General features: G+C 40.3%; 1 protein-coding gene and 1 long non-coding RNA gene across 35 annotated transcripts in view; one reads left to right on the forward strand and one right to left on the reverse strand.

The window, feature by feature from the left end:
* The window catches only part of DOCK3 (dedicator of cytokinesis 3), a 183,220-nt gene that overhangs the window by 85,423 nt on the left and 83,960 nt on the right, over nucleotides 1-13,837 (forward strand). For all 34 annotated transcript variants that reach the window (XR_015274895.1, XR_015274896.1, XR_015274897.1 and 31 more), the window contains exons 10-12: nucleotides 6,768-6,849; nucleotides 11,224-11,284; nucleotides 13,264-13,411. Coding sequence is in view for 30 of the 34 variants with exons in the window: in XM_086845695.1 (XP_086701821.1) it covers nucleotides 6,768-6,849; nucleotides 11,224-11,284; nucleotides 13,264-13,411 (291 nt within the window). In the remaining 4 variants the exon portion in view is untranslated. The remainder of the gene's footprint in view (nucleotides 1-6,767; nucleotides 6,850-11,223; nucleotides 11,285-13,263; nucleotides 13,412-13,837) is intronic.
* Nucleotides 9,435-12,818, reverse strand: LOC147651030 (uncharacterized). The gene is made up of 3 exons (XR_015274906.1): nucleotides 11,035-12,818; nucleotides 10,616-10,807; nucleotides 9,435-9,501 (listed from the first exon to the last, which is right to left on the reverse strand). It is a non-coding gene; the product is annotated as an uncharacterized LOC147651030 (long non-coding RNA).

Genomic DNA, 13,837 nt, shown 5'->3' on the forward strand with positions numbered 1-13,837 from the left:
AGAGAAATGACAGGTAGTTATTTTCACTATTTTCTGTTTCCATGGAAACCCAGTGTTTGCAGTAACAGTCTTACTGTAAGCTCTGTAATCCTCCCCCGGGGCTTCTCGCCAATGTGGTAATTTAATAATTCATGAGCATTAAGCCTGAATTTGCAGGGAAGCAAACTGTGTTGCTTGGAGCCGTTTTCTCAGGGCTAGATTCATTTCCCTCACAGATTTGGTGTTCTTTTCTCTAAGATGTCTTTATAAAATACACTCCATAAACCAAAGCAGTGGACTGTGCCTCAGTTGTTTGTGAAAGCGGGGTTATTGCAGAGTGACTGGATAAGACAGCTTGGGAAAGAATTCTCCTGCCTCCCCCAACAAAAGAAAAGGGGAAAAACCAAATACACTCTGTGAGCACTCGCCTGAAAAGGAAGATTTTTAAAGAGTCCACGAGTCGCTGTTGAGACAGAGAACAAACGGAAAGTTCAGCAGAGGTGATGCTCCTGTCTCCAGGGCTCTGCAGTGACCGCTATCGATGATGGATTGCTCAAACACTGCTGGCATCTGGGACATGCTCTTGCTTTACACTGGAAATGGGAATTGAGTTCTTCACAGACACAGGTCCATTCTGTACATATGCTCTGGCTTCCTGTCGCACTCACACTGAGAATGGAGACTCATTTTATGGAGCTCTGGGAGATTTTCTTATTAGGTCAGTCTTACAGCAGCTGTAAGGACCTAGATTTTTTTCCCAAGAGGATGAGCAAAAATTAGCAACTCTATAAGATAATCATGATGAACAGAAAATAAACTTGAAAAGCTTTTTCAGAGGATACTCCTACTGCTTAAATCATCTTTCAAGAGTAAAACCCATTATTTTTCACAATGGGAAATTATTAAAATGTCAATATAGTGTATGCTTTCTTCATGGACATGGGACCGTGCTCCTGAAATGAAGTTCAGAAGGCCTAAAGTGAGGCTTTTTTCCTTTTTAGAAAATTCCTACAGGATGTTCTCAAAACACTGCTGCAGTGCTGTCCTGATGTGACCATTTCAGTCACTGGCTGTGGTAATGTTCTTGCAGTTGACAAACTCGAGAGATTTGGACAAATTTCTAGTTTCCAATTTGGTCAGTGGAATGAAAATAAAAGTCTATTTTTTTCTTGTGTGAAGCTGTGCAAGCAAATATGAGAAGCCTCATGTGGTTATCATGAACTGTATTGCAGGCTGCAGCACAAATGGAAAGCCAGGACAGTAGAGCCTGGTTTTCACTCAGCCTCCAAATAGGATGGTGAGGAGCAGTAATTGCTTTGTGGAAAACTGGCTAATGTTGCTGCCCTGGGGTTTTAAAACTTCTTCTCTGCTGGGTCAGTGCACTTCCTTTTTGATACAGGAACAGCTTCCCAAGTTAAACCATGCAAATGTTAGCTCGTCCAAACTGTAAAGTTTTGAGACCATAGTTCAGTTTTCTCTCCCCTTCCCACTCCCACCAAGTCCCAGGGATCTCTTTCACAGTGTTTCTCTCCTAACTTAATTCATGTTTTGAAACAAGCTCCTTTTTTTTCAGCTTTAAGAAAATGCTTTGATCCTATACTAGTAATTCCTAACATATAATTCCGTTCATCTGGTCAACATGGAGTTCTTGTAGAGTTTGTACACACAGGGACAGGAAGAATGCAGTATTTGTTGGCACTGATGAAGTAAACTGCTTGAAATGTGGTGTGCACAGCCAGGCTGGGATATTTTGAAGGGAAATGTTGGCAAGGTTTGGTTGCCATAGAGTGACCAGCTCATCCCAAGCTCTCTCCTGAATGGCCTGTGTGGAGCTTGTTCTTGAGATTTATTTGGGACAAAATGCAGTGCTTTTACAGTATCATCTTCAAGTGCTTGTGGTACTCGTATGCCAGCTCAAATGTTACTCTAGAATTATTGTCAGGTATGTTAACATTCTTTAAAGAAAAGACTAGAGATTTTTTGGGGAGGGGGACAAGGAGAAATTAAATAGTATCATGCTTATAATTTATTTTTTAATCAGTAGGACTGAAAGGAGATGAACTGTCCTGGCTAGGCAAGTGTTTGTAGCTTATTCCTGAAAACTTCTGGCTTCTGTGGCAGCATTTCCTGATTTTTGTTCCTGAGTTTGTATTCTGTGTGCAGCTAAGGTTTTACATGACACTAAAAGTGTCAGAAAGAAACCTGGGGAGACACCAAGAGAAGATGAAAGTCTAAAATACAAGCTGTTGTATGGTCTTTTCTGCTATCACTGTACCCCTTTCCATGAGCACTTCTACATGTGTCATGGACCAATACGTATTTTTAAAATAACCTATGTTCTTAGAAGGAGTTGGCCACACACTAAATTCTGAAAATCCAATTAAATACAGCTTTTGAGAAAGGACTGAGGTATTTTTAATTATATTGGGATTTTTCAGAGTTCTCCCAGTTTTATCAGGAAATAAGAAGCTCTGAGGAAAATTAGAAAAATTAGGGAGCATATGTACTTTTTCCCTTTCAGTTGGAATGGATAGAGTGAAGGAGGTTTTGTTTCTGAGAGAAATAGCTGCTTGGATCATGATTTAAGGCAAGGGAAGGGTGTAAGATTCTGCCTAATGAGACTGAAGCCCTAATGTGCTGCTGGTTTTGGTTTTCCTGCTTCAGAAAACCAATCTCCTATACTTTGTTGAAGAATTAATTTTTTTACTCCATGTTCTTTATCACCAGTCTCCAATTCAAACAGAAAATTGATCTGCAGCCCTCCACAGCTTTGGCATTATGCATCTGGTAGTGCTGTACCACCATTCCCAAATTGATGCTCAGTCAGGATTTTTGTCTTGAAACACCCCCAGTAATGAAACGTGCCCATGGATGAATACAAGGGGCTCACCAGCCCAGCCCAAGCTCTTTGCCAGCCCTTTTCTTTTGTTATCTTCACACATTGTGCAAAGAACATCACAAACAAACCTCAACAACAAAAACTCCCTGTGAGCACAATGCCACTCCTGCTCACCCAACAATAATTTTTGTCCCTGTTTGCCCCCTTTTTCATGCTGAAATGTAACATCCCAAACCATTGATGGCTTCCTTCCTTTCTGCAGAGTTCAGTACGGTCCTGCTTTTCAGTCACTTTGGGGAAGCCAAGAAGTGATACACTGCACTCCTTTCATTTTTCTTCCTTTTCAAGCGAATGAACAAGAAGCTGTTTGACTTTGCTTGTCAGAGCAGTGGTTCTTGTATTTGAGGAGCTGTAGCAATTACTAATCATGAGAGTGATTGTAAACCCTGGCTTAGTACTGCACAAGAGGTGGTTTCACTGTGATGTGAATTAGCACAGGAGGAGATGCTGCAATTAGAGTAATTGGAGCTTACTTATAGCATATAGGAGCAAGAAGAATAAATAAGCTTTTGTTTAAGATACTGCTTCTGATGTGGCTCTTGGGTCTGAGCTCAGCAGGGTAAAATGGGAATTTTTTTCTCAGTTTTGATGCATTTTTCTCCAAGTTTATGCAAAAGGACTAGTTTTGGTGTATATTCAGAATAGCTGAAAACTTTTATTGGGTTGTTGGTTTTGGTTGTGGGTGTTTCATGGTTTTTTTTTGTTCCAGGCAGTAGGATCAAGCAGTCAGATTGCAGCTCTGTACTTCCCATGCTTAATTTCTACCACTCATTTTAGCAGTTATAACTACTGGGCTTTTAATTAATTTCCACATGTAGCTTATTCAGACTTGATACTTCAGTCTTCCTAAACTGGACTTAACATTTCCTAGATTCTCTGCATGCTCTTGTCCTTGTGCAGAAGATAAGCTTGAGGAAAAGACACACTGGAGGCATAACATTTTCCAAGGACGTAGCTCTTAAAAGAAGAATTGAAGATACTGAATTCCCATTAAGTTTCTTGACCCTAAATGTGTGTATTTTTGTCTAAAAGCAGACCTGTAGTGGTAGATGAAGGCAGTGGATTTTCAGGTCATTGGAAACAGGGTTATTCTTCCAGATTTGCTTTGACATAGAAATAAATTTGTGGTTGTAAAATGGGAAGCAGCTGACTAACTAGTTCATAATGTGGGTCACCATTTTAAAAAGGTTCCAGTCCTATTCCAGGGATCCTGACAGTATCAGCACCAGTGAGACCTTAGGAGAATAATAACAGAATAGCAGAATAATAGTAAACTGCTCTTGGTCAGTAGTAGTATCAAAGATTAGAGGAATGCTGGAGATGAGAAACAAATCCGGAAGTTTAGGAGAAGTGATGTGCAAGGAAAGGAGGGAGAACTGCAGCTGGCTTGGTGCTTTGGGGTGGCCTCTTGGCACTGCTACCCTGTCACTCTCTGCCTCCTGTCCATGAATCTCCTTTGGCCAAATGCCTCTTCCTGTTCCATAGTTCTCAAATGCTGCTGCTGACTCAAAGTCCCTTTAATTATTTATTCACACAAGCACAGGAGGACTCAAGGGAAGATTGGAAATTAAAGGAAGGAATGTAAAGGTTGTTACTGCAGTGGGGCTGGAATAAGGGAACAGGTGATCAATAGGCAGGTGAGAAAGGTGGTGGCTGCTTCATTTCTTGAAAAGCACTAGAATAGGGGAACAGGAACCAGATTTGCTCCATGGCTTTAATAAGGAAAAATGAATTGCAAGTTTTAAAAGGTTTCCACTTATTAATGGAAGAAAACCTTGTAAGAGACCATCAAGTGAGTCTCCAGAATATCCCTCTTTGGGTGCTTTAAAAGCACACTAAGCAATACAGCTTTTGTTAATGAATGAAATCCATACACACAGCTCAGCTCAAAGACTTGGCAGCCCCTTCCCTGCCATTGTCCGAGGGACAGTCTGCACAGAATTTTGTGGCACACAGTATTGCATTCAGCTCCTGCATGAAAATGAAATGCTCATTAGAGCTGAAATAATAGTTTTAAAAACCCTAAAAAAAAAAAAAAACAGTCTTGAAAGTTGAAGACTACATCTTACTGGAAATTTAAAATACAATATGTAACATTGATTTATGTATTAGGTAGATAGAGGTAGTTATGAAGATGTAATGTTGTTTTAATGTGACTGTCTGTGAAATATTGTGAAATTCTAGTATTGTCCTGCTCTCCACTTAACACATCACAAAATTCTTACTGAAATAATGGATTTTACCATGTCATTAAAGCATTTGGAACAATGTTCTTAACTTACTGACTTTGCAAAAGAATCATCAGATATCAGATATTCTTATGGATTTCTTTGTGGCATTTAAGCAGTCTCTGAGGTTATAAGCATTAGTAGGAAATTAATTAAAATTATAACTGAATGAGGTTGTGGGATACCTGGAGATTGGAGTGAGTGACAGGGAGAATGAAACAGCCAGAGAGGATGATCTGGATTGCGGAGCATCATTAACTTACACAAGTTATCATGTAAAGGAATATAATGACATGTATGGGTCATGCTCAAGAATTAAGGACCATGTCAACAAAAATAATAATTCTCAAAATATATCAGTGTTTATAATGGACAGGTCACATGAATTCACAGCATAAAGCTGTGTGGAAGGGCCAAGAGGTGATGTCTGATAAATCACAGTTAGGATGAGCAGGAACTTGGCTTCACCTCTGTGGAAACCCCAGATGTTTGTGTATTTATGGTGCAGGTGGTCTCAGTACCTGACTGTTACAATCTTACAGCTTTAGAACTGTTCCTCAAATGCTGTTGAAAAATTTCACTGTGGGTGAGCTCTACAAAATCATCCCAGCACTTTTTCTTGGATTTTTTTAACAATGTTAAATGGCTTATTTATGTGTGGGGATATCCCTGCCCTGCAAGAAATCAGGTTCTCTAAAGGGGTCTTTAATGCAGAAGGGTGACAAAAAGCAGTGGCTGTGCACTGAAATCAGGCATTTCCCCTAATCCATGTGCTTTAACAGCAGGGATGTGTGGCTCTTGGAGCAAGCTGCCAAAGGAGGTACTGTGGACACTGTGCTTTCATTTTTTCAGGCCTATAGTGGATAATATGCTGGCAGAGGTATCAAATGAAGGTTACTGGAGTTGATGCAGTTTTACTGGATAGGATTGAAAGAATCTGTGATTTAATGGAAGATTTAATGATGTGCTCTCACTTTATTTCTATGACAATCTAGGAAGAAAACTCTGGTCAATACTCAGGAGGCTGTTGCACACTAGGAAAAAAATTTCTCATCAAACTTACTTTTACACATAAATTCTCTGTCTCAAGAAATAAAACGAATGTCCTTGTCTTCCCATGCATTGTGAGGATTGTTCATTTTGCAGTCTGGCTAAATGTGCTGGTTTTATTCATCAAAGGGTGCTTAATTTGATTGGTAAGAGTTAGAGCAATCGAATCTTAATGTATTTGAATTAGTGTCTTGCTTCTATAAATGTTCTGTGTTGAAGGAGATTGCTTAATTGGTATTCTTGTAACTTTTAGTTTTGAGTGGATTTTAATGAACTCAGTTTTACCAAAGACAGTGTACCCCTCAGCAAGTTTCCCTTAGCCTTTGCCTGGAGGAGTTGTAATGTGTACAGGTTCTGTGCTTATGTTCACATTATTTAATGTTACTGCATCATGAATATGCATCAACACAACGTTTTCACATGCAGACTACTTACTATTAGAAATCTGTGCTATTCCATGTAATTTTGTATAGACTAATGAATACTGTTTTATAGACTTTGGAATAGCAACCACTGCATCTTTTTTTAATAAAACCTAATCTACCTGTATTTTTCTGTTGAAGTATGCACAGGAAAAGCTCATTGTTTTTTTACCTTTGTTTGTTTTTCAGTGAGAGGTTCATGGTGAGGTTAAACAAGAACGGGGGCCCCAGGAATCCAGAGAAGATCGATCGCATGTGTGCACTTTTCACAGTACGTGTCTGTTCCCTTTCTTCTCCCCTCACAGGAGTGGGGATGGAGGTTTCCTGAGGGGAATGAAACTCACTTCTTCCTCTACAATATATTCCAATGAGTAGAACAGAAACAGTTTCTAAGTTTTTTTATGGTTTGACTAAATGTTAACATAGAAAGTGAATGTACTTCTAAATTGTTTTTATGGCTAAGTGAATATTATGAAATCCTTGCATTTGTTCCTGCACATAGTGTGAAATTTTGAATATTTTCATTGGATGTGCTGTGCTCTTGGATAACAGAGTATAGGAAAAGGCTTTGATGGCCTAAGCATAAAACAAGGCACTCTTTTCTGAATGAAAATCAGACAAGTGTTTTCCCTTGTCTTGTCCCTACATGCCCTTGTCAGAAATCCCTTCTGCACTGGTCTTAAGTTGTGTTTAAATTTTCCTCAGAATCAAGTGTCAGACCATCATTTTATCTGCTACTTCTCCTCAGAAAGAATATGAACATCTAGAGACACTGAAATATAACAGCTCCTCACAGAATAACTGTAAGGAATCTCAGATCTCAAGTGTGATAAACACCTTCCTTCGTGAGTCACCTTTAGTTAGTGCACATGCTGGAAGCTCAGTAGCATAAGTATTTTTACCTTCAGTGAAGAAGAGATATGGCAGAGCTTTGGTTCTGGCAGTGACACTCTCTGAGGTCAGGCAGGGCTGGACACTGAACCCACTGCTCTCTCCCTTAAGAAGACAGCAGAGTTCCTCCTCTTAGGGAACAGAATAGATCCAGGTGTAAGGATGCTCAGTTCTGTCTCCATCTGGGTATGGGAGAGGCAATCCAAGAGTCACACTGACCTGGCTGCTGACATCAGTACAGTTCTGGTTTTGGTGCCATCAGGGAAGAGCTCCCAGCGGATTGAACATCAGCAGAAGTGATAGTGTCACCCCAGAGATGGTAACTCAAGGCCAGAGCCTGGTCCTGCTGAGAGAAGGTGGGCAGGGGTTAAGGTTCAGCACTGGTGTCTGAGTCAGCTGAAAGGCAGGAGTGCAGCATTAGGAACATTCCCAGAAGGCAGCAAAGACTTTGTATGACTTTGGCACTTTCTGGCCTTTGAGGTGCATCATTTTGGAAAAGATTTTTGGCACCCAATTTCCCCACCCTCACCCATGTCACGTGACTTGGGGTCATGGAATAAGTGTCCTGTTTCTCTCTGTGTGGTGAACAGTGTGAAACAGGTCTGCTCTGGTGATCTGCAAACCAGCCCTTACGCCCTTTAAAAAAGAATGATAAATTACAGCCATGGCACAGTTCCAGGAGAGACCTGCTGTATATTCTGAGTAGGGCTAGTGTGTAGTCCAAGAGCAGCCAGCTCTGGGATTGCAGACATTTGCAGTGCAGCCCCAATCCTGATCAGAGATGCCTCCTGAGCTCCCTTTCCTATCACTGTGCAAAAATACCAAAGCTGCTGCAATCTCAGCTCTCCAGGGTGCTCAGACTCCATCACTGGCTGGTGGAGGTGCTTAGACTCTCTCACTCATCTGCTGTAGAATATGCACTCTACATAACAAGAATTATAATGAATGTATACTCTATGTAACAGGAATTATAATTGGAAAAATTATCTGAAACAAATCTCACTCTTCTAAAACAGTATTTTTCATCGATGTGTTCAAAGAACTTTCCAAAGTGTGCAGTGAAAGAACAATAAATATTTGCTTTTTTGAATAACCATTTTATCTGCAGTGGTTCTATCTTATTATAATTTCTTAATTATGCAATGCTTCTAAGATAAGATAGTTCTGTGATTTTCAGGTCTGCTCCCAAACTTGTGCTCATCTTGACTTTAAATCTCTTTATTTATTTCCTTGCCTTCCCTCACCACACCACAGTATCTTTCTAAAACTCTTATCTTTCCCCAAGGCAAGCAGTCCATATCTTAGATAATTCAAGGGATCCCTGTCTTTTCCTGCTGCCTCTGTTACTTCTAAGGGTTCAGCTGTCTCCTTGTGTAAGATGTCAAAATTACCCAGCTTTGGTTTTACATCTGCTTTCAAATCATAGCAGAGGTGAGAATCTTCTTGCTCTGGAGATCAAAGCTCACTCAAGCAAACCTCAGCCTGTGTACGCATTAGAAACATTGCTGGATCTGAATTAAAATGTAACTACACTGTATAAGGTGGTTATTTTTGTTAAATAACTTATTCTCTGTGGCCTATGAGGTTGGCAGCTGCGTTAAATAACTAATTAGTGGCAGACAGATATCCTTGATTGCAGTGGTTCAGGGGTGGTTGTGATGGTGTTTGGTTTTTTTAACAGACAAGCAGACCTTTCCAGAAACCAGCACTGTAAAGTAGAGTATTATTGTAGAGTAACTCTCTTCCATACCCAATACAGGTGGGAAAATTTAGGGGTGATTTTCTAAAAAAAACATTCAGTTAGAATTATAATTGAATTATGTTTGGTATCAGTATAATTTAGGAAGCTCAGAAGGAAGTGGGAAATACTCACCCTGTGGATGCAGTCCTAAGAATAAGCAGTAAATGTAGTTTATCCCCTCCTGGTTCTAGGAGATGTACATGGATTCTCTGCAGAGGAATTACCTGAGAACTTCCTCACAGGGTTGGGGCTTAGGATTGCTTGGTCCATGTCATAGTATGAATTTCTTGCCTTGTAAAAAGACTGTGCTGTTACAAACTGAAATGCAAGGCCATCTGGGCTGACATTTTTTGTCTTTTGCCTGTGACACAGTATATTTGTGAAATTGGAAAAGCAACTAAAGTGTGAACCCATCAATATGTTCATGCCCTGCCGTTTTCTGATGTTTTGACAGCTGCCCTTTGAAAAAAAAGTTTTTTTAATTGCTCTTAATTAAAACTGGTAATCTGATGGTATAATAAAATTCCCCCTGTCAAAGCACAGATATTTTCAGGAATCTATTGCTCTCTAGAACCTTAAGTATTACCTCCAGGTTTTTTTGCTTTTTGAAATGTCTCGTCAGGCGTTACCGAGATTAAAACTATGTCAAATCCCTTTTAGTGTGGAACTTCATGTCTCCAAGACATGCAATATAAAGGGTACCATATGTCACCCTGGTATGTTGGGTAGTGGAGAAAGCCTAGAAAGTGTGTTCCCTTCTTGGTGCAGCAGCAGATTCGAGCCTGAGGAAGAAATGCTAAGGATGCTTTTTGTAGCTTCATTTTTTTGCTCTGGAGAGACAGATCTGCTGGTTAGCAGCATCCCAAACAGTGGCTCTGCAGCTCCCTGCATATGCTGCCCTGGGAAATACAGAGCTGCTGTTAGAGAGCAAGGAAGCACAGCCAGGAATGTATTACTTGCCTGCTGTAATTTAGCAATATAACACAATTGGGAAAGGATTGAAACTGCTCCTTAGGATAAATTCCCTTTATGCCTAGCTCTGAGTCACTGTGCCAGCTTTTATTGTGCTGTGTGGCACCATAATCTGGAGTTGTGATTGCCATCACAATCTCACTGGTTGAGGTTTGGCTTCTCAAGTCACATGGAAAAGAAATTCCCTGTGTGATTTAAGGTTCACGTTTTAGCTTTCAGCAAGATGCAGGTTTTAATTCTGAATGGGTTCAGATTAGGAATGACAGATTTTAGATGTCCACAGTTTAAATTTCCTCCCCTCTTTATATAAAAATAGCATTATTTCCTTTTGCAGTGGTTATAATACCTCATAGTTGAGGAGCTTTATAAAGAAGACCACGAGATTTTTATCTGAATCAGGGACTGTTCCAGTTAATTTTTGTGTAAGTAGTACCTGACAGTGAGATGACAGCACTTAGTAGAGAAAGAGGCAGCAGCTGTTGCTGTAGAGCATGAGGAGCCTTTTTGCATCACTCTAAAAGAGGGATGAATATTCTCTCAGTAAATATCTGTTGAAAGTCTTGTCTGGGAGGTGAGTGGCATAGGGAAAATGGGATTTTAGGAAGAAATGCTTCTAAGACCTTACCTGTAACTGAAAAAAAAAAAAAAAAAAATGAAGGAGGAATGTCTCAGAAGTTGCTGTATGTTTATGAAGTTATCAATGAAAACTACAACATACCAAAGAAATTGCAATTAAGCTTCTGACATATGAATGCAAAAATGCTGTGATGATGAATTATTGAGAAGTGTCCTATATGTATTTTTTAAATTTATTTCCTTATTTTTAATTTTTTCTCAGTTAATAGCACTTACTTGTCTTCATTAACTTCAACTTTCTTTTTGTTCTTCTGTAGGTTCTCCTTTTCCTGTTTGGTTTTTCTTGAAGTGCATTTTTAAAAGTCTTGACCTGCTTTTCAGTAACATGGGACTTGAGAGTTTTCATCCACATTTATAGTTGCAGGCACTTATGTTGGAATATCTCTCTTTTTTCTAATCTTTCAGGATCTCAGCAGCAAGGACATGAAGAGGGATTTGTACATAGTTGCTCATGTAATCCGAATAGGTACAGTATGATTTAGTGCTTGAAATATACGTAATAAACAGAGCTCTTATTTTTAAATGTATGCTTTAATTAGCTGACTTTATGATGATTTATACATTTAGAAAACTCAGTCATAGACTGACATTCACACCATATGGAGCCAAGTGTTGGAAAGTTACTGATGACTATTTAACGGTGATTTTGTTTTTTTGAGTATGAAACAATCAAAAAATTTTGACTAAATGCTGCATCTACAGGAGAGGGACAAACTAAGAAGGCTTTTTGTTTATTGTTTAAAAATTTCAAATGAGATCCTTTTGCTAGTGTTATAGCTGGGTTACAGGGTACGACATCAGCATGTCTGACCACCCACATCAAATAAATCAGAGGCTGTTAGACAAATAAATATCAAGATTTGTTTGCTGCTGTAGGAGTCTGTTGTGCAAGTACATATTCTACCTGTGTTAAGTATAATTTATTTTAAATACTAGGCCTAAAATGTTAACAGTAGGAGCAAGAGAGACAGGTTCCTCAGCTGTATTACTGTAAACAAGTGAGTAGTGCAGTGCCATTTGTGTGTTTCAGGTTTTCAGGTGACTGAAGAATGGCCAGGCAGTGTTTGCAAGGAAAGGGTTTTTAAGCCTGTTGCCAGTCCAGTCACTGCTCACACTCATTACCAGCCACAGTCACCTTTTCTGAAGCACAGCAGTTCTAAACAGAGCTTTGTGTGTTGTCCTAGGAATGACAATGTGCCTTCAAAGCCACAGATGTGTCAGAGAGGTCGGGGTTTCATTATCTAACTTCCCATGTTATAATTGCCTACACGTCAGAATTGCTCTGTTATCACTTGAGGTGATGAATGAAGCTTGTAGAAAGATGCTGTATTAACCTTGATGCAAGGACTGCACAAATTATTATGTGTAATGTTACAAGTTCACTTTGATTATCACAGGGATTTTTCTGGCCTTGACATCCTTGGCTCTATTTAAAAGCTGTCTCAGTAATAGGAAGTTAACCACTGAGCAGCTTTGTACCTCAGAATTCTCCTTCCTGTGTCCAAGAAGGATCCATCCAAACATGAGAAACAACCAGTATAGAATATTACATATATTATATACAATATATAACACATTCCCTTAAAGTAATTGAATGAGAATTTGTGCAAGTAGTGCACTCTAAGGAAGGAGCACAGTGAATCTCTGTGTGGGTCAGACTGGTGAGTACAAGCCATATTCTTGGCTCATCCACAGATGATTTGTAGTCAGCCCAGCTGGATGCAAATATGTGTCATGGAGCTGCAAATCAAAGCTGGCCAGACATGACGCTTTTCACTTTGCCCTTGACTGTTTTTGGCTGAGTGAGCTGTAGTTTCAAATGGACCTCTGGGTTTGAAAAGTATAGGAGTGAAAAGCTGTGGTGGGTTGACCCCAGGTGGACACCAGGAGCCCTCCAAGTCTTTCTGTCACTCCCCTCATCAGCAGGATGGGGGTGGGGGGAAATGAGATGGAAGGACATTAGAGGGTGAAGATAAAGGCAGTCTGATAAAGCAAAGGCCGTGAGCAGAAGCAAAGGAAAACAAAAGATTCATTCTCTAATTTGTCAGCTGTTGATGTGCAGCCACTTCCCAGGAAGCCAGGCCTCAGTCAGTTTAGAGCCAAACCTCGCAGAGACAAATGTCCCCACTCCTCCTTTTATTGTCATGTGGTGTGGGGCATCCCTTTGGCCAGTGTGGGTCAGCTCTCCTGGCTGTGCCCCCTCCCAGACCTGCCCCCCAGGCTCCTGGAGAGGGGGATCTCGCAGAGGCAGCCCTGGGGCTGTGCCAGTCCTGCTCAGCATCCCTGGGCTGGCACCAGCCCAGCACATGGGGCTCCTCCAGAGCCAGGCAGGAGTCTCAGCCTGGAGCTGCAGTGTCCTGGGTGTGTGTTCAGTGGGGTCATGATCACAGCAGGCAGGATGTGGCTGTGTGTCCATCCCTGATGTTTGAATTTCCTTCCTTTTAGGCCGCATGTTGCTCAATGACTCCAAGAAAGGCCCCCCACATTTGCACTATCGGCGCCCCTACGGCTGTGCAGTGCTGAGCATCATGGATGTGCTTCAGTCCATCTCTGAAATCAAGGAAGAGAAGGATTTTGTGCTCAAAGTTTACACGTGAGTAGCTCCTAGAAGCAAGTTTTTTGCTTCTTTATTATTCCAGCAGCTCACAGAAACTAATGAATATTATCCACAGATGTTTCAGGTGTATGAAATGCTTCAGAAGTTATTGAGCATTGCCCAAATCTATGTGACTTGCAAAGCTGCTCTTTTATTAATGTGAATTATTTAAAATCTGCTGAGCTCAAACCCAAAGAAATGTTCTGCATTTCATCTGATGGAGGGAATAATAACTCATGTCTCATCTGCTATTCCTTACTACTCATGGTAACCAACAAAAGAAGTAGAAAACAACTGAAGTCAACAGTGTGTGACCAAAATTCTCAAAAGGAATCAACAGTTTTTGAGCAGGAATCTATCTTCAGTTATTTGTGATTTTGAACTTTGAACTAACAAATTCTTAATATGAAATGTGGTCTCACA

The sequence above is a fragment of the Cyanistes caeruleus genome, chromosome 11, assembly GCF_971803275.1.
Source record: "Cyanistes caeruleus chromosome 11, bCyaCae1.hap1.1, whole genome shotgun sequence".
NCBI classification, from domain to species: Eukaryota; Metazoa; Chordata; class Aves; order Passeriformes; family Paridae; genus Cyanistes; species Cyanistes caeruleus.